The sequence below is a fragment of the Colossoma macropomum genome, unplaced genomic scaffold, assembly GCF_904425465.1.
Source record: "Colossoma macropomum unplaced genomic scaffold, Colossoma_macropomum, whole genome shotgun sequence".
Classification (NCBI taxonomy): domain Eukaryota; kingdom Metazoa; phylum Chordata; class Actinopteri; order Characiformes; family Serrasalmidae; genus Colossoma; species Colossoma macropomum.
Genome location: NW_023495942.1, coordinates 197,291 through 216,469, shown reverse-complemented (window position 1 = coordinate 216,469; position 19,179 = coordinate 197,291). Strand labels below are relative to the sequence as shown.

At 39.7% G+C, this 19,179-nt stretch overlaps 1 protein-coding gene across 1 annotated transcript in view; it reads right to left on the bottom strand.

Annotated features, from left to right (window-relative positions):
* The window catches only part of maptb (microtubule-associated protein tau b), a 54,931-nt gene that overhangs the window by 9,406 nt on the left and 26,346 nt on the right, over positions 1 to 19,179 (bottom strand). The window contains exons 3-9 of the mRNA XM_036564127.1: positions 16,762 to 16,860; positions 12,489 to 12,500; positions 9,830 to 11,050; positions 7,072 to 7,103; positions 4,767 to 4,830; positions 4,227 to 4,277; positions 2,760 to 3,010 (exon numbers count right to left, since the gene is read on the bottom strand). Coding sequence (XP_036420020.1) covers positions 2,760 to 3,010; positions 4,227 to 4,277; positions 4,767 to 4,830; positions 7,072 to 7,103; positions 9,830 to 11,050; positions 12,489 to 12,500; positions 16,762 to 16,860 — 1,730 coding nt within the window. The remainder of the gene's footprint in view (positions 1 to 2,759; positions 3,011 to 4,226; positions 4,278 to 4,766; positions 4,831 to 7,071; positions 7,104 to 9,829; positions 11,051 to 12,488; positions 12,501 to 16,761; positions 16,861 to 19,179) is intronic.

Sequence of the window (19,179 nt, the reverse complement as noted above, 5' to 3'; positions counted from 1 at the left end):
TGGAGCAGTAGTCCAGGTTTCGCAAAGGTATAAGCAAGTACCAGGGTCAATGATCAGGTTTACACGTACAGTAAGAAGGTCCAATGCTGGGCGTTCAGACAGACTGAATGGAACTCAGTCCTGGCAACGGCATCACAAACGATGTCTTGCCTTCCACAGGCGCAATGCCCATGCAGGCATGCTGAGGACCAGAGCTAGCTATGCTAACCCTGCCTAACTAAACATTCTACAGCCTTCACATACATTTTGGATTTAGAGCCCCCAAAGTCAGCACTGTAATTTTCTTGGCCGTATTTATGTAGAGAACTGTTTAAAAACAGAAACACGAAAGGTGGGTTGCACCAACAAGAATTAAGCTTTAACCTGGATTAAATCAGGAATTATGTATTAATCCAGTTGGGGGGGGGGAGGTTTACACAATTGCCCTCAGACTTTACAAGTATTCTCTTGGTCAGCACGTACAAAAATTATGTTTTATACGGCCATTCTTTGAGATCTATTTCAGCGATGTGAGGCGAGGCATCACCCAAGGAAAAAAGCTTGTGGGTCGGTTTGTGTTTGGTTGGTCGAATTTTCAAGATTTCTGCATATTTCAGATGATGAGCTAAATAAAGTCATTCAGAGTGTTCTGATGTCAAAGGAATAACAGTAGAGACACTTGCTGACTCTCTTTTATACAGCCATTTTATTTGCTATGCAGAATGACTATCACACCTACACGTACGCATCTTCAGAGCCTTTGCATATGTTGGTCATGGTAAAACTGATAAAAAATCTTTATGGATTATTTTGCCTTACAGCGCCCTGCATGTACCTGTCCACCATAAATAGATTTTAAAATATATGAATATATGTTTTAAGTCATAAATATATCTCAAAGTATCGGAAAACAATGTCTTGGACATGAGGCAACATATTCATAAACATTTCATGTAATAACTTTCTGTGAGGCACCTTTCAGAGGAATTAAGCACTTTGTACATCTGGTTCACCACCAGTATGAACAATTGTGACTTCTGCACAAAGCTGTGACAGACAATTAAAATCAGATGAATCAAAGTCTCAGGTTTTAATCACAGATTTGTTAGTTGATGTTTAAAATTAAGTGTTGCAACTTAACTCTTAACTTAGCTCCAAACTTAGCTTAATTTATCCTTGTTGGTGCAAACCACCCTACATGTGTTAAAACCAATAACACTATGACACAAAATGTGTTAAAATAAAAAATATAAAAAGCATTTTTCCATAAAAAATCATTATTGAGGCACACTGAACTAGGCCCAGCTTCCCAAAAGCATCTTAGGGTTAAAACCATCTCAACTGGTAGAGAGAGTGTTCAATGTGATGCTCGCTTTACCATTCAAGAATCACCTTTCTAACTAGATGCTTTTGGGAAATGAAGCCCTGAACTCCAGTTAGTGCCAAAGGCCTGGCTGGTGAGACCTTAAAACGTTTCCCTACACTTTGGTGATGTCAGCTTAGATAGTGCTGTACTCGTATCAGTCACATCACTACAAGGCGCCTGCGTCAGAAGACAGTCACTGGAAGAATTACTGTCTTTGAGAGCTCCAAAACGTTTGGCGTTCTATCTGAGTTGAAGTGACAGCTGTGGCCAGAGCTTTAGGCTAAACCTCTACACAAATACATTGGAGTTGTTTTTTTGTCAGGTTCTTTCATTCGTTCTTTTTGTTGAATATCTGAACTTCTAGAAAGTGACAACGTCACACATAAAGCTAATATGTTGCATGAGGAGATATCCTTGGAGAACTCCTCTGATCTGACATAAAACAGCAAAGAATCACAGTATGGCATCTGTGATTTATCAGAAAATGATGTGACGGTTTGCTTAGATGCCACATGAATAATCTGTCTGGTGGCTGTATTTTAATTAATTAGCTGTCAAAATACTTTGCATTTATTACTCATTCGTGTCAATCAAAGCCGACAACCAACAAGGGAGGCAAAATCTTCATCATCTGAAGCCTGTGTGCTATTATTTATTAAGAATAATGATTAGAATTGTTCAGCATCCCCTTTATAGGACTTCTAGGTTCCTCTAAAGACAGCTGCCTCAGACAAGTAGAACAACAGACTCATGCTGGACCCTAAACAAGCTAGACAGGGTAGCCTCCAAGGCTCTGGTCAATACTGTGCTTTGCTACGCTGCTTTGCTTAGCCGTACTCACATTCCCACCTCCTGGGACATGCTTGATATTGTCTCTGGAGCCACACCTAGATTGCACATTAGAAAAGTCCAGCTTCTTATTAAGAATAGTCACCTAGAGAGGCAGAGGAAAGGCAAGAGAGCGTTAAGCCCATGTCTAGAGGCTTAGAGGAGGTATGGAGCTGGTGCTCCTCGAAGGGGTGCCGGGATTTGACGTGGACATCGGAATGCATACTGCACTTTGAAAGGAGGGAGCAAGGTTTACTCACACTGCCACCTCCTGGAGAGTGCTTGATGTTGGCTTTGGAGCCACACTTTGCCTGCACGCTGGAGAGATCCATCTTCTTGTCAAGGATTTGCACCTAGGAAGTAAGTGGAAAAGATTACGGTGTGCCGCACTCCCTGGAGACTTGGGCTGGGACTTTGTCTCGTGACCCAACTGGTAGAATTCTGTACCGATTGTGAATTGTGAGCGCACCAGAGGAGCGTTGTGCTCCGTGCCATTTCCTCTGCTGCTCGTTTCAGAGAGGTCGAAAGGCACCTAGAGGGTCGAAACCTAAAATCAACTTCCTTCATTAAATCTTGCTAAGCTTACCTTCCCACCCCCAGGCTGGTGCTTGATGTTCTCAGTGGAGCCAATCTTAGACCTGACGTTCTTCAGGTCAGGCATGGGGGCGACCGGTGCAATGGGGGTGCGGGACCTGAGGGAGCCGGGCGATTTGGGTGGAGTGCGCACCACTGCCACCTTCTTTACCTGCTGCCCAGGTGTGCTGGACCGGCTGGCCGGAGACTTGGGTGTGGCGGGGCTGCTGCAGCCGCTGCGGTCCGGAGTCTTTGGTGACTCAGCTGGAGAGAGTCAGAGAAAATACAACATGCTGAACATAAGAACTAACAAATCTGTTCTTCATGCTTTAAGACTTTTATGTCTGTCTATTACACCTTTTACACTTTATGTATTTATTCATTTGACATCTTAAACTCGGGTCATTTTCCCAGATAAGGACTAATCCTAGTCCTGGACTGCTCAGAATTCTGAACGGAGACTGGCAACCGAAAGGAAAAGTTAGTCTAGGACTAGGTTTAATCCCCTGTCTGGGAAACTGACCCAATGAGTATTATGCAGTTATTAATCTTAAGACTTATTATTCAGTACCTAATATGAGTTACTTGATAACTAATATAAATAATGACTTATGCAGTTGTAACAGTGACATGATGAGACTGAGGAACTGAATTGTGGACCCTCATCCAGGCCCTTAGCATTTAAGTTTGATGTTCTTGAACTAGGGTCCATGACATGATGTGCATTTTTTTGAGTCCATCGTCCTATGAAATAATTCAATAAATACATTATATACATTACGGTTTTCTACAATAACTCTTTCACATGAACACACTTCAGACATTTATGCCTCCTAAAGTCTGAAAATGTCAGGTGTGACCATGCAACCATATATAAAATTACATAAGCCTTTGGTTATATAAAATGTATACACTTTGGCAAGATTCATGTTTGAAACCTTTAAATTTATAATATGGTGCAAAATAGGGCAAATAATTGGAAAATGTTTTCATAAATTCTGATTTCCTGATGTCACACTGCACAACTGACAATGGACTTTTATTTTGGCGTGGTTTTAAGGTAGAGTGGACTTCCCCTTACAAATATAAAAAAACGGTTATTAAAACTGTTAATAAAATTGAAAATGTGTTATAATTAAAACAATGTTTTTACCCAAAAATACAAAGTATAACTTTGAAGTTAAGGACAAAGCTTTATACGGGTGTCCATGTGCAAAGAAGTGTAAAGTTATATACGTCTTCAGTAGCCGTATACAACTTAAATATATTAATAAAAAATAAAATTTAACATTTGTATCATTTTTGAATTTATTTGTTATCTGTTCATCTTCTGTCAACTGTCAACTTACAGTATTTCATTATTATGCAATATGCTATTTTATGAGGGACTGGTGTTAGTAAATACTGCCAAACTGTCTAAAGAGGAGTGATAAAACACTCTCCCACTTAGGTTAGACTCACACGAAAGAGGTTCTTTTACCTCTTTCAATCGGACCTGCTCCCGTTTTCCGTTGTTCCGCCCTTGAAGCAGCTGCATTACAAACCAGAGCGGCACAGATCAGACACTTTCCTAGCAGTCACCTGAATGGATCCTTCTGTGTATAACTGCTACTAGATTTCTTTTGCAGGCAGGTGCTGCTTCGGGGACCTCTAAAGGGTTGATGGTGCCTTCTACACAGAGTAGAACCATGTACCTCCTACAGTAAGGTACAGTGTTAAGTTCTCTACATGCAGTGAGGAGCATTCATTTCTAATAAAGGTGCAGCAAGTTTGACATGCTACATGCCAATCACTTCCAGTATATTATTTGTAATAAATGAAATGGTGCCATACATGTGCATGGAGCAGCTTGTGAAAGAAATCAGTGTAGATTAGACAAGCCACCTATCCTTTAGCTACATGTTCCAGCCATGCAGTACAATGCTTGCAGATAGTGGGGAGAGTGATAAAGCTACAGTAATGGTGAACTGTCCTAACTGTCTGACCTTATGGGGATCTGGAGAAAGGAAGATTGTCTTACCAGGGATTTTGGTGCCCACTCCCTGAGGTTTAGCACCTGGGGTCTTCGTTTTAGCATCAGCGGCCTACACAAGGAATAAAAATCGTGCTAAAAATACCAACATTGGGCAAGTCATAGAACTGTCATTATTCTGAACAAAAGAAAACAGTGTCTCCTTACAAATCTGTTTTTCCTTTACACCATTTTCATCAAAAGGGAGCTGAATTGAGGTAGGGTAACTTGCTAACTTTACCTTTAAGCTTGTTGTCACTTGTGTAACTAGGTCTATGTCGACAAGTTGTTTCTGCCAAGTGAATAACAATGTTATTCATTGTAATGATGATTTGAAGACTCTTAGCAAAATGCTATTTTCCATATTCCTCTCATATTTCCTGTGCTCCCAGGGCCGATTATTCACATTCCTCATTGGCATTTTTTGAGTCATCATTAGTTAAGTTTGCCAAGTTGATATGACTAGCAAAAACCATGTACGTGTTATTATATATAATAATGTGAACTGATTTTAAACAGTAATAAGAACTACACAACTATACAATACAACACAATATTAGCACTGCAAAAAATTACAATGCCAAAATGTTCTTTGAGCACATCTTCAAGAAAAACATTACCATTTATTTTAGAACTGGTTTTAATCATCAGCTTTCTAATGCCATCTTAAGTGCAGTTTAATTACTGTATTTGATTTTAGGAGCCAGACTATACCATACTGTGCTTTAAATTAGATTCAAAAACATGTTTTGTGGTTGAGGTATTATGACTTTTGGTGACCCCATGACATAGGAGCCCTTTTTATAGCTTCCCTTCATGTATGAAATTGAGGCATGATGTAATACATGAGCAACAGAGCCCTGGGAACATAGGGCTCAGGGGATAGACGACCTTGGAAATATGGGTATGCTCCTCTGTCTTCCTTCAGCATTAGCTACATGCGTTCTGTCCTAAAGTATCTGCCAAATGAAAAGACTTTTCCCAGTATTAAAACTGGTAACCTCTCACTATAGAAACTACAGCTTCACTGCTTTTAAAGGCGAGTAGGTATGTTTATAACAGATGTTTTGAGGGTTCAGTGGCCCTTCAAATGATATCTCTGCAGAAATTATGGACAACATCAGTTTACTGCTTACAAAAAAAGGTCAGATTTTATGGCCTCTTTGAAGAGAACTGGACAGACAGGTCAAAGGTTACAGGGTTGACCTGAGTACTCACTGTGGCTCTGGACTCCTTGGCTCCCACAGTGTGTTGTTTAGAGTTTACAGAACCAGCTCTGCCTGAAGCACACGCTGAGGTAATGGGGGAGGCAGAGGAGTGTTTGAAAGGGGACACTGGGATCGATGACCCACGTTTAGTGCTGGACATGAGCTTAGTTTTGACTGGTGTGGATTTGGAAGGTGTCTTTTGTGTTATTGAGAATGAGAGGGAACACAAAAGAAATGTGAGAGAAACAACTCAAACAAACAATGATTAGTGAACACAAGGTGAAAAAGTCACAATGTTGTACAACTTCTAAACAAATGTAACAAATTAAGATGTATTTAAACACAAAATAGAATAAAACTCAAGCAGAAACATGTTAGCATTGATAAAAAAACAAAAAACAGACAACTGAAGACTGAACAAAAACAAAGTGTAAATGTTATGGGTAAAGAATAAATCACCATGAAAAAAAATCCTCCCATTCTCTCTGGAAATGATTGTGGGATGACCACAGTCTTGGGTCAACCTACCCTAGTGGTGACATAATACTACACTGATGGTTATGCCAAGATAAACACTTGTCTACAGTTTACAAGGAAAGCAATACCTGCAATAACAATATTAAGCAAAAAGTAATTTTATAATTATTGGCACCCTTGGTAAAGATGGGTAAAAAGATGAAAATGTCTTTGGGGTTAATTAGCTCAATCTAACACTGAAAATATGAGAAACAATAAAATTTTATTTTTTCAGTGGCACCCCTGTATTCACTGCTTGTCCAACTTGCCTTTGCTACAGCTCTGGTTGTTTTAAACTTCGTAATTGTTGCCCAACAGTGGATACTGACAATTTTCAGTGTTTAATTAAACTAATTTAACCTCAAAGACTTTCTTCATGACCTTGATCTTTTTCAAGGGTGCCAATAATTATGGAACTGACTGAAACTGAAACAAATTTAATAAATTTTGTAGGTAAGAGATTTTTAGATTTTATATTGTGGCCCTGATATTGTGCTCATAAACAACATATTACAACATGTTGCTGGTCTGTCAAATCAAGATCAGTTAACACACTGAAACACAATTTATATCAAAAGCCTCCATCGTACCTTAGCATTTTTATCAGGTGCCGCTGCTCCTGCTCCAGCTGTTCATAGAAAGAACATACAGATGGGTAAGTACAAGGAAGCCCAGTTTTAATACTAACAATACTGTATTAGTTCACGTTTTCCATGGGGTGCAAAACTACTGGAGCTTTGCAAGGCCAAGCTAATTACTATGTGCACTGCTATGTGGGGATTAATGTAATGTCTGATGCATTTAAAACCCTGGCTTCAGTAAACATCTAAGCCATTAATCTGAACACATGACCTCATTTGTCCATCTTTGACCTTTAAACAAATGCAGTTAGGACCTTCGAGTTGCAGTGAATTTAGTCAGAGGCTTTCTAATTTGCAGCGGGGAAACTGTAATCAGATCTGTCAGCCACAGCCTAATATTAGTTTCATATTTACCACAAATGTCCCACAGTGTGCATATTTAACATTTACTGTCGCTGCTGCAAGGACCTGTAATGGGGTTTAGGTTACAAGGATTTTATAACAATATTGATTAAAGTTACTCCCTAAGGACATACGATCTACATCTAAACACAAACCTGATTAAAACCTGATTGGCCTGTTAACCACAGAGTAGTCAATTTTGATCTCAAAATCAAAATAACATTCATGTTTGTGTATATGTTGCCTACAAGCAAAGCTATCGAATGTAAAAAGAAATTCTGCATAATTAAATAGTTAAGATGTAAACAAAGTCATTCAGAGTGGTTTGGTGTGAAATGCTCTGTTCTAGAGAAACTTACAGAGTCAGAATTGTTCACAGTGGTGATGATAGGAACCAGACCTCTGAAACATTTAATACTTCACAGAGTAATTACCTGAAATGGTTCCTAATACACTGTCGGCTGGCTGCGACAACTATGTTTACAGGCACAAAATAGTCTGATTACTGCAGACAAAAAGATTTTAGTCAATACCTCGTTCTACACGATTACAAGCACTTCAGTAAACTAATAGTGAGGAAACTCTGAGTCTACATTAGTCACTCAAAAATCAGATTTCTTGTTAAATACTCGCACCTTTACTGTTGCTTAGCAACTTGCAAGTAAACTCACCAAAGAAGCGCAGCACGTGACTTACACTTCTTGCCACAGTTTTCTCTATAACATGAAGTCCCTTAACAGGTAAATATTTATTTGTGAGTCTATATGGCTACAAACTGTACATCGTATGTAATGTTTACTGTTTCCTGGGCAGCTCTTCTCTATCTGGTTCTGTTTCTGCACATGTAACAAATCAAAGGAAATTTGATAAATGGAACATGTGCTGAAAAACATAACAACTGAGCCGATTTCTTAATATCCAATAGCAACCTTAATCCAATCTAAGAAATCAGAGTATGCTGTTTACATGACCACTTGAATAATCATGATTATTTGATCATATTATTGGTGTGCATGTAAATGCAGAGTTCTACTGCAAGCTTTTTGCCAACGAGCACTGGCAATATTGTGGGGGTAGTGCACTGCAATCACACAGCTGAGCTCGGTTTCTGTTTCTGTGATGGCACCACGCAGTGTGCCATGAAAGGAACCTTTTTTGAGAGCATGAAAACCGGTGAGATTTACGTTCACTGCTGTGAGACTGCAGCAAAGGCAAAAAATGTATATAACATATTTATAAATAGCAGTTCTTATCTAAATGTTGAGACTTGACAGCTTTGCAAGTTATTTGGCAGGAAAGTCAGGCTTCTTGTGACATGCTCGATGAACCTAATCTTCTCATCAAGTCCTGTAAATATAGTAGCTTTTGAATTTCCAGTGGCACGAATCAAAGAAAAAAAATGTGCACATTTGTATTCAGGTGTAATGAATATGAAATGGTAGGTGAAAATGTTATCTTGTACAGGTGCTCCTGAATCAAAATTCTGTTTGCATTTTTAAAAATTAAGGAGCAAACACAAGCATTTTGCTCGTGTAGAACCTTGAAATGCACTCATTGTTTCAACATCACACATACAAACTCAGATGACACGTGTAGGTACACTAATCGATTTGGATAGTGAAAAAAATAGCTGAATTTTCATTTTAGACATTGTGACCCCAGGCTCCTATTAACACCACTGTAAAGAAGTCCAAGTTGGCAGGTTTCTCAACAATGAACCACCTCACATCAAACCACTCTGAATTATTTTGTTTACATCTCACTGATTGAATTCTGAAGGAATCAGTGGAATTCCCCGTTAAAAGGTTGCCTGCACCTTGTGTAGTAGACACTGGAAACAATATGCCTGAATCAAACCCAACAGCTGACCTACTTTCAGCAACTGCGTTAATCCAGGTGTGCTAGGATGTGTGTGCGTACCATAAAGAAAAACGTGCAGATACAGACGTCACCCACACAACACACCGAAGTTTGTGGGTGATGCTCCACAATCAACAAACATGCAGAGGTGACATGCAGAAAAGAGAGGCTGGTGAATACAGCGCCAGCAAAACAAATAATGCTCAGAGTTAGTCACAGACACAGAGGTGGAAAACACTGACCACAAACACAGAGAAAGGGAGAGGTGGGGGGACAGGGATAGGGACAGACAGATCACAAAGGGTCACGAAAGAGAGAGATTTGGTGGCTACAAGCAGTCCGTTTCTTCAACCGAACACATTTTGACTTGCGGTGTGCGCTTTTCAGAAAGGGTGCTGCTTAGCTTAGCTGTTCTACAGTAAAAAAGAAGCAGGAGAAGATCTGTGGAAGAAAGAGAGAAGGTGGTTTACAGGAGTGGGGTTGAGGGAAGGAACGAAAAACAGACCTTTTGATGGGGCGCTTGTTTTTCGGACTGGAGCAGCATCTTTTGAGGGGGCTTTCTGGGGTTTTGTAGCGGACTTGGGGGAAGGGGTTGCGGCGACTGTGGCAACAGGCTTCTTTGCTTTTTTAACGGGAGCTTCTTTGACAGGCTCTGTTTTAGTTGGAGCTGCTTCCAATGGTTCCGGGGCACTGGGCTTACTAACAGTGACAGCCGCTGGTTCTGGTTTTGCAATAGTCTGGACATCCTGTGCTGCTTCCACAGTAGCAATGAGATCTTCGTCGGTTGTATCCAAGTACTTCTCTGGTCTCTCTTTGTCGGCATCCTTTGGCTTGGCTTCTGGCTCCATCTTAGGCACCGTTACCACTGGGTGAGCTGTGGGAATGCTGACCTCTTCCTCTTCTTGTTCATCTTCCAGCTGGTCTCTGTGGGCTTCTTTCCGTTGGTCGGTGAGGGGAGACTCCCGAGGAGCAATGCTTGGGGAGAAAGGGGATCCCATGTCAGCCCTGCAGGAGTCAGGACTCTTGCTCTCTGGAGGGGTTTTGTCAGAGCCATTCTCCCAACCCTCAGGGGCACCTTGATGGCCAAGCTGCTGGGGTTCGGTGTAGTCAAAAGACAGTCCCCGCTTCTTCGCTTCCTCTGGAGTCAGTGGGGGTTGATATGGAGCTTCGCCATGTTTGCTCTCAAAGCTTTCGTCTTTCTGCGGCGACAAGTCTGAGACAAATGCACTTTGAGCCAGAGGAACTGCTTCTTCTCCTTCTTTGTCCTCTTCTTCTTCTTGTTCTTGCTCTTCGTCTTGTTCTTCTTCTTCTTGTTCTTCCTCTTCCTCCTCTTCTTTTTCTTGCTCCTCCTCTTCCTGATCTTCTATATCATAACCACTACGGGGCACGCCAGGACTCACTGCTAAGTCTTCCTCGTAGGCAGATCTAAAGGCTCTGCCCTCATCTTTACTATGCTTGTTGGCTTCCTCCCTCTCATCTTCAGAATCACTGGAACCGTACTTTTGGTCCATCTTTCCTGAAGGGCTCCTTTTCACCTGGCTGTCCAAGCTTGGAACCACCGACCCAAACCCATCAGCCTGGGCAACAGGTGATGGGGACATGGGGGACTGGCGTGGGCTAACAGACTTGGCCCTGTCACCATTCACAAGCTCCTCCTCCCCGTCTATGAATGCCGCACTGCTTCTGCCACTGTGTGGCGCAGAGATCTCTCCTGGCGTTAGCTTGTCTGATAAGCGGGAGGCACAATGATAGGAACAGCCACAGACAATACTGCGGGATTAGCAACACTCAACCGCCTTCTCTCCACAGTCAACATCACAAACAACAAAGGAAACAAAGGAACAACCAAGGTACCAAGGAACTGAAATCATACCAACTAGATAAGGGCCCCAAACACAAAATAAAAGACAAAGGAAAACGGTATTTTTTGGTCAGCAAAAACCATAAAGAAACAGTTCAACATTAATTTCAGTAATCTTTAAAACATCACAAAACAATGAGCTGCAGGCACTTTTATAATACGCAGTGTTCGCTAATCTAGAATTTGCATTATTTAAAGCTTCAGTTGGAAATTGCTGAAACAGCACCATGGCTGTGAGCTGCCCTGGGGCTTAACTCTTAGCAATAACAGTTGCTGAAGGCAGAGAGTCAGCAAACAGTTGAGTCAAAAAATTGCTAAAGTCTTGTCTGAACTACCAGGTGACTATGTATGGAAACTAGCAGTGCATTAAAGCCAGCAGTTAGCACGTCAGGTTTGAGATTTGCTGTTCAGAAGTCTCTGTTTTAGCACCAACATCAGGCCTGGTAGCTGCATCAATTCCCAACTGAACCTTTATATGCAATTAGCAAAGGCTAGGCTAGAATAAGGTTTACTACAATGGCAGAATGAAGGGGTCACTACAAAAGAAGAAATGGTCATAATGGCTCATAAAAGTGCCTCACAACTCATTTTGTCACAAAATACAACCTTCAAACCAAATAAAAAATCTGAAACACAACCAAAAAACAAAAGCAAAGCCAACACAAACAATATGCCCAATCAAGACACAATAACCACAATGATCCAACAGCATTTCTGTCACTTGCATCAATGTGAAAACTTTGCAGGAACATGACCTGACATGGTGATGAATCAGTGCTGCACCGGTTGCCACATTGTCCATTTGCAAATAGGTTTTACTGCAGAAGAGGCACGTTTTTTATGTCTGGCAACTTGGCGCAGATCATTTTTCACATTGCTTTGCTTCTGTCCAAAAGCATTTTTCTGTGTATTTTATGAAGTTTTGTTACAGTGCTTTTAATACTCAAGAGTCACTTAAGTTGTGTCCTTGCATTATTCTCAATAAGTTACAGCAATCTACTTGCACTCGGCATGTTACGGTAATCCACTTACTATATGCTTTCAACAGAAGCAACAGACATAATTCAATATAAAGATCATATTGATTTCCTATGATTGATGCTCTCTGTCTATTAATACTGACTGAAGGCATTAGATTCTAAAGGCTAATGGTAAACTCCAAACTGTATGCAGTAGCAGTTGGGATGGAATAGATGAGAATGAATGTCAGGGATAGTGAGGAAGACTGAATTATGTCTTGTAAGTGTTAGCTAAGCAAAGCTAACCACTGGAGGTGGATAAAGGGGTTGTAAGCCAACCATACCTTCACCTGCTCCTGCCGTCCCAGGAAATCACAGGCCACAGGAAGGTCACATAGAAAAACAGAAAGAAAAGAGAGAATATTATGAAGTGGTGTGTATCATTGGAGTTAAATTCCCAGCAATGCAAGATGTAAGAACTGACCATCAAGAGAGAAAACACCTCGGATATCCTGTTGCCCTTGTTAATATACGGTTCAGTTCAGTAATATACGGTCTTCACTGAGTTCACTCTGAGTCTAGTCTCAAACTCAGATGCTCCACCCAAAGAGGTACGGAGGGTCTGATATGAATTCTATGCTAAGATGGCCACAACTGTCTGAGTTTTGTCCCTTGCATTGTGATTGGCTAACTACACATCTGTTTATATAGACCTCTGTGCATTAATTTTAATCTGTCCGATGAGAAATTCAGTTTCGCAAACAATCTGAACACCACGAAATGTCTTTTGCAGCTAGATCCTCTCACATGTTTGCTGGCGCATAGACTTTGTTTCTTGGGAGTGTGTTTTTGTTGTAGCCCCATTTTGTAAATCGCCTGTCCCTATACATCACTTAAAAAGAACGGTCCTTGGGTGGTTATTATGGATGTCAGTCAAATGGCCTGTCCTGTCTAAGTAGGCACTTCTTTGTCACGTTAAGGGAAACGCCAGAGAAAAAACGGATTCAGTTTGAAGTTCATGTACAGCTGTGGCTCACCTTTTTAAGAGACCGTCCTGGTGTCAACCACAAAAAATTTGCATCATGCAGAGGAATATGTTTCAAAACATAGTTATTATTAAAAAATCTGTAGGTTTTCACGTTGGATGAGTAAATTAATGGTGGCTGCCTCAGATGAGCTAATGAGTTAAAACTGCAGCTAACTCGTACAACACTGGACACTGATAGAGACTCTTCATCTTTTACAGTTGTTTTTTTCCTCTTCTGTAGACAATGTTAGTTAGAGCATGTTAGTTTGTCAGAGATATATTTTAACCTAACACCAGCCTAGCCCATTTAGCGATAAAAGCCACACTATCTCTGCCTTCTCAGTCACGCCCTTAAGAACGAGTCCACGGTAACACAATCACGTTAAGGTACTCACTTTCGGAGTAGCAAGGTATTTCTGTCATCTTCCCGTAATGAATTGCAAAGAATATTTAATTAGACATTGCAATACTTGGCCTTGAACGGTTAACTGAGTAGTCGATGACCCGTGCACATCCCTAGATTGAAACTGAAATGACTATAATTTCTCTACAGTAAAGAAAAATCCCTCCTGTAAAGGTCTGGTTTGACCTTTGTAGAATGTATAAAGCAAATTTGGAGCAATCATCAATACTGAAATGTGTTGGATTGTCCAGTGGGGCATGTCATACATTATTAAGACAGTAGGATTGTTGGTGGGCCTTTATGTTGGGTATCCATCGGCCTGGGGACTGTAAGAAACATCCACTAGCTCTTTTAATTTGAAGGATTTCCATTCAATGTATACTCAGGAGTTAGAGCCATTAAGGTCCAGAGCTTTTGCTAGCATCAGCAACATGGTACCCACTATGAAATATTTAAATGCTGGCTAATAGCACTCCAATCTTCCTCTCCTGACTGCAAACAGGATAGAGCCATAGGATGTGAGGGGTCTAATGGGTCTGAAGAACATTAGCGTTTACAGACTTGATTATTCCCTCTTACTAGCTTTAACAAACTGAGGAGATTGTGGTAGAGGGGAACATTATGAGCTTCCTTGAAATAATCTAACCCAGGCCCTGAACAGGGCTTTAACTTTTGAAAACACAAGACAGTCTACCTTTAATACAAGGAGTTATGACAGTCGTAGCTAGTTTTGTGAGATAGTAGCGTGTGTGTCACTTCATGCAAACGTACATACATAAGCTTTAATCTTATTCAGTTATAACTTGTCACATACAGGCTGCTCATAACCTTCCGAAAACCCTTAGTGATTCATGTTCTCATTTCATGTTAAGGCCACTTGGGTCCAGGACAGGGCACAGGTAAGTACATCACTCTGAATCAGCCTTCAGCTTTAGTAATTTCACTTAGCTGGACTGGCCATGAAAACACTAAAAGGATATTCTGGACACTAATAATGCACTAAACCTGCATTATATTCCAAGAGACAGAAAGAAAGATGGGATTGCTTTGCCTAATTGCTTGTCAAGGATCTGTTACTGACCTTGAAGCCTGAAGAGCTGAGTGAAGAGTTAATGTACTGGTTGAGTGAACCCTTCCTACACCAGCAAATGGATTGCGCCTCATCAGAAGACGCACATTCCCTTTCTTCAGAAACTTCAGAAGACTTAATAAATTAAATCTTAAGAGAACTTCACAGCAGCATGGATGATCAACAGGAATAAGGTTCCCAAAACGTCTTGAAAGGGAATTCCACAGATTTTTCAACAGTTCTGCATAATTAAATGGTTAGGGTGGAAACAAAGTCAAGAGTGGTTTGATGTGAAATGCTCTGTTCTAGAAAAACTTACAGTGTCAGAATTGTTCAGAGTGGTGTTTTAATGCCTCTAACAGCTGGTTGTAGACACTGCAACCTTTGAATTGGTAAGTTTCTCTTTAATTAATCATTTCACATCAAACCACTCTCAATCACTGTTTACATCTTAGTGATTACATTATGCTAAAATTTTGAAAAATCTGTGGAATTCCTCTTACACATAGCATGACGTGTTCATGCATTCTATTAAGACATCAATAAATGAATTTTAACGTGATGTAAATGAAAAGACTTTATTTGCAAAAATGAGAGATCAGCTGTGTCCTAACAATTAGAAATTAGGATTAATCTTGCTTTCTAATTCTTATTCTAATTGTGTTATGTGGACAGTGTTGATGTGAAAAAATCTAATTAGTTACAATATTTCACATTTTTCTGTTGTTTATTTGTTTCACATTTGGTCTGTATTGGCCTTGTAACAGAACACAGCAAACTGAAGACTGATCACACATTCAAATTCATGTTAAACCACTAGCATTTTATACAAAGCTTACCACTGCATAGACACAGGAATGCTGTCATTATGTGTTTTACACAACATTTCATAGAAGTTTATTATTAAAGGGGAAATCCACTGATTTTGCATAATTACATAATTGCATCACATAATTAAATGGCTGAGATGTAGACAAAGTAATTCAGAGTAGTCTTATGTGAAATGCTCAGTTTTAGAGAACCTTACAGAATCAGAATTGTTCACGGTGGTGATAGAAACCAGACATCTGATGAAATTAATGTCTCTAAAAGCTCCCTCAAAGGATGTTATTACATGAAATGGTTATGAATACACTGCCCAGTGCCTGAGTCATGGTGAAAAGGTACATGCAGGTCATAGTAAGGCAAAATAGACCCTAAACAAAATGTATTATTTTGGATTTACCACTATTTCCAATCACCAAAATTACATATAAGACTTACACAATAAGACATATAAGACATCGTCTTGGATGGTAAATACAATGAGAATACTTGCACTGTAATTGGTACAGAGTGGTAAGCCATTCTGAATAACTTTTTTTACAATTTAATTATTCAGGAATTTTAAAACATCAGTGGAATTCCCTCTTCAGGTTCATTAAAGCATCAGCAATGAGAAAAGATATTTTGTAAGAAAGCAAACCATGATGGAAGAGAAGTGAGGCCCACTCATAGTGAACACATAAAAAATGGCAAAAAAACAAACTGCAATGAAAAAATGTTGCTTTGAGTTTACTTCCTAAAAAAGTGTACATTGGTTTCATGTGAATGTAATATATTGCATGAACACAATGACTGTCATTCGTTTTCACAAGAACTGTGTTGATGTAATGTATTTCATTCACGTGGAACTGATGTACACATTTGAATTACGTAAACTCAAAGCAACACTGTTTCACTATGGTGAAAAATCGTTACAGCAGGCCTAGTTTTTACCAACTTTTAGCTGTGGTCATGAAGCAGGGATGGACAAAGGACACTCATCACTCTGACCAAGGACTTTCATTTGATCTCTTTCAGAAAATTCTACTTGTCTTTTTCTATTGATTCTTCTAAACCAAAAACACTGAAAATGATAATTAAGATAGACTTTTGGTCTGCTGGTAAAAGAGCCATCTTAAATATAGTTCGTTTGTCCATCCTCAAGGAGGAAAAACCTGGGCTGAACCCAAAAGGAAAGCTGAAGCTGGAGGGTTAAAGGGCGCCAGTGACAAAGCCAAGGAAAAGAGGCCGCAGAGGAGGTAGGTTGTTAAAGCTTGCTAAAGCAGTGACGCAATTCACACTGGAAGGGCATACCAGACACAACATCCTCCTGAGGCGAGACAGTCTTAGGCTCCGTACCCTCTGTCATAGGCTCTTGAGAAGTCACCTCTGGTTTTGACCCCTCTGTCTCCTCTTTGAAAGAAAGGCCATCTTGTAATTAGCACAAGACACTGTAACTGAAGGAGTTCAGCAGTGAACCTTCATAATTTTCATCAGCAAATTAAGATTTAAATGAACAAAAATAATTTTTTTAACAGCCTCACTCCTCAATTTGATACAAAGTTTAGAAGAAACCATGTTTTAAATGGTTAGTAACTGCCTTATTAACCTGCCGAATTATCTTGTCTGCCTGTCAGCATGTTTATACCAAAACACATGACACAAAACAAGATCTCCCCAACCTTTATGAACAACTCATTAACCCTCATATGTCTGTAGTTCTTACTCTCAAATACTATTTATGTGATTATGTAATTATGTAATTAATTAGGTAGCTACACAATGAATAACATTTTGTTCGATTGCATGACAAAATTACAAAATTTCTTATCTTGCCTCAATAATAAGTTAAAAGTAATAACAGTGATCTCTAAAAGATAAAAGGGTTAAAGTGCTCTCAGCCGCTGGTTGTGTTAAAATTTTAAATGCTAGGCCTGAAGAGGTATTACTGTTTTTAACTTTGCCTGTCAGTAAACTTGTACAAAGCTAAGTACAGTCATATGTAAAAGTTTGAATACTTTGAATACCCTTGGCCTTTAAGTTTGGTTGATTTTCTAAGAGAAAATACATCCTCTACAGGGAACAAACTTAAATTACTTAACGAGTTTTAAATACTGGGGCAAAATACAGTAATTTTGCATTAAATTTGCAGAAGTGTGTAAAGCATATGTACTTATTTTCACAAATCAATAAAACTTGCAATTTGACCAGAGGTGCCCAAACATTTGTAAATCTTTGTATGTCCTCCTGGAATTCTGTGAAAAGAAGCAGATGTCTGACATTTTCCACAACGTTGTTTGTACTGATCGCTGGGGTTTAACTGCTTCATGAGTGGTATTTCCATATCTGTTTTTGGGTTGTGAGCCCAAGCAAAAGTAAACAGAACTTGACCTTTTTCACTGACTCAAGGCCAGTCCCTTTTATCCAAATCCTCTACTAATAATGAGTCAAAGAAAAACCACAAAACTGATCTCAAATCAGCAGAAAAATCGACTAATACACCTCACTAACCCAGATGTTTTGGGTTGCTGTAAACACACTGGCATAAGGGTAGCAACACTGCTGTTTATATTAGCACTGATAAGCTGCTGGGTTTGTTATTGCTTATCTGTTGCTGTTGACATCTCCAAGAACAGGTTCAGTTCTAACGAATACTCTGTTTTCTGGGCAGTCTGTCTTCTAGTTCTCTGTTGCTTTTTTATCTTTTTAATCAGGGAAGTTGGGCCCTGAAGACACAAACATTGAGTCAAATTCCTCTTTGAGCCACAGTCACGCTACATATTTGCAGTTTGTGCTGCTTTGTGATTGAGACTGGACCGCAGGATTAGCAACAACAAACAGTGGGGTGATATGTGTGCAGCTACGGTTAGCCAGGGAGCTAACACAGAAGTCAGTAAGCTAGCTAACTTGCCTATCATAAACAATAAAAACACAAAAGCAAACATAATTATAGCAGATAACTATATAGTCCCTACAGCATGGTGTGGCACACTGAACTGTAGCAAAAAGTTGTTTGTAACTGGTGTGGTTGGTGGCCGCAGGGTGACGTGTGTAGTTGTAGTTAGCCAAAGAGCTAAAGGGCACGAATGATTCCAGTGCTTTTCCCAAGCAAGTCTTTTAGAATTCTTGACAAGTGGTTTAGCTTCTTTATACAGGCTAAGAAGAGGCCTCAACGAAAATGCAGTGTTGCATCTTCCACACGTAAGAGGTTCTGACTTCCTGTATATTAAAAAAATATCAGCTTTGTGCTCACTTACACTTTATATGTGATGGGATACATGAAGACCACTCTTCTTTATGGTTTCACAAACAAAATATCCCTTACAAACACTGTGAAAGCATGGAAAATGATTATACGTCTGGAAGGTAGATCTAAGCTGACTTCTATTTATACTTCAATATGTGATAACCTTCCTACTGTTACAGATTCTCATTTCCATCTTTGGGCATCGAGAGGTCTTTCTTACTTGAGATTCAAGATTTTTGGAATTGAAGGGTAAGGGTGTTCATTGTTTGGGTTACCAAATAATTACATTGCTGACATGTTTAAGAAAAAACTGTGCAATGTTTTAACATTTTGTGGAAGAAAATATATTTTATTACAATGCATAACAGATAAAATACCCTCCTTAGCAAGTTGGCACATAGTTGTTTTTGAACATGTACATCTAGACCACTTGACACATTTATTACCTTCAAATATCTTTCATGATATTTGGGAACCTTTTCTGG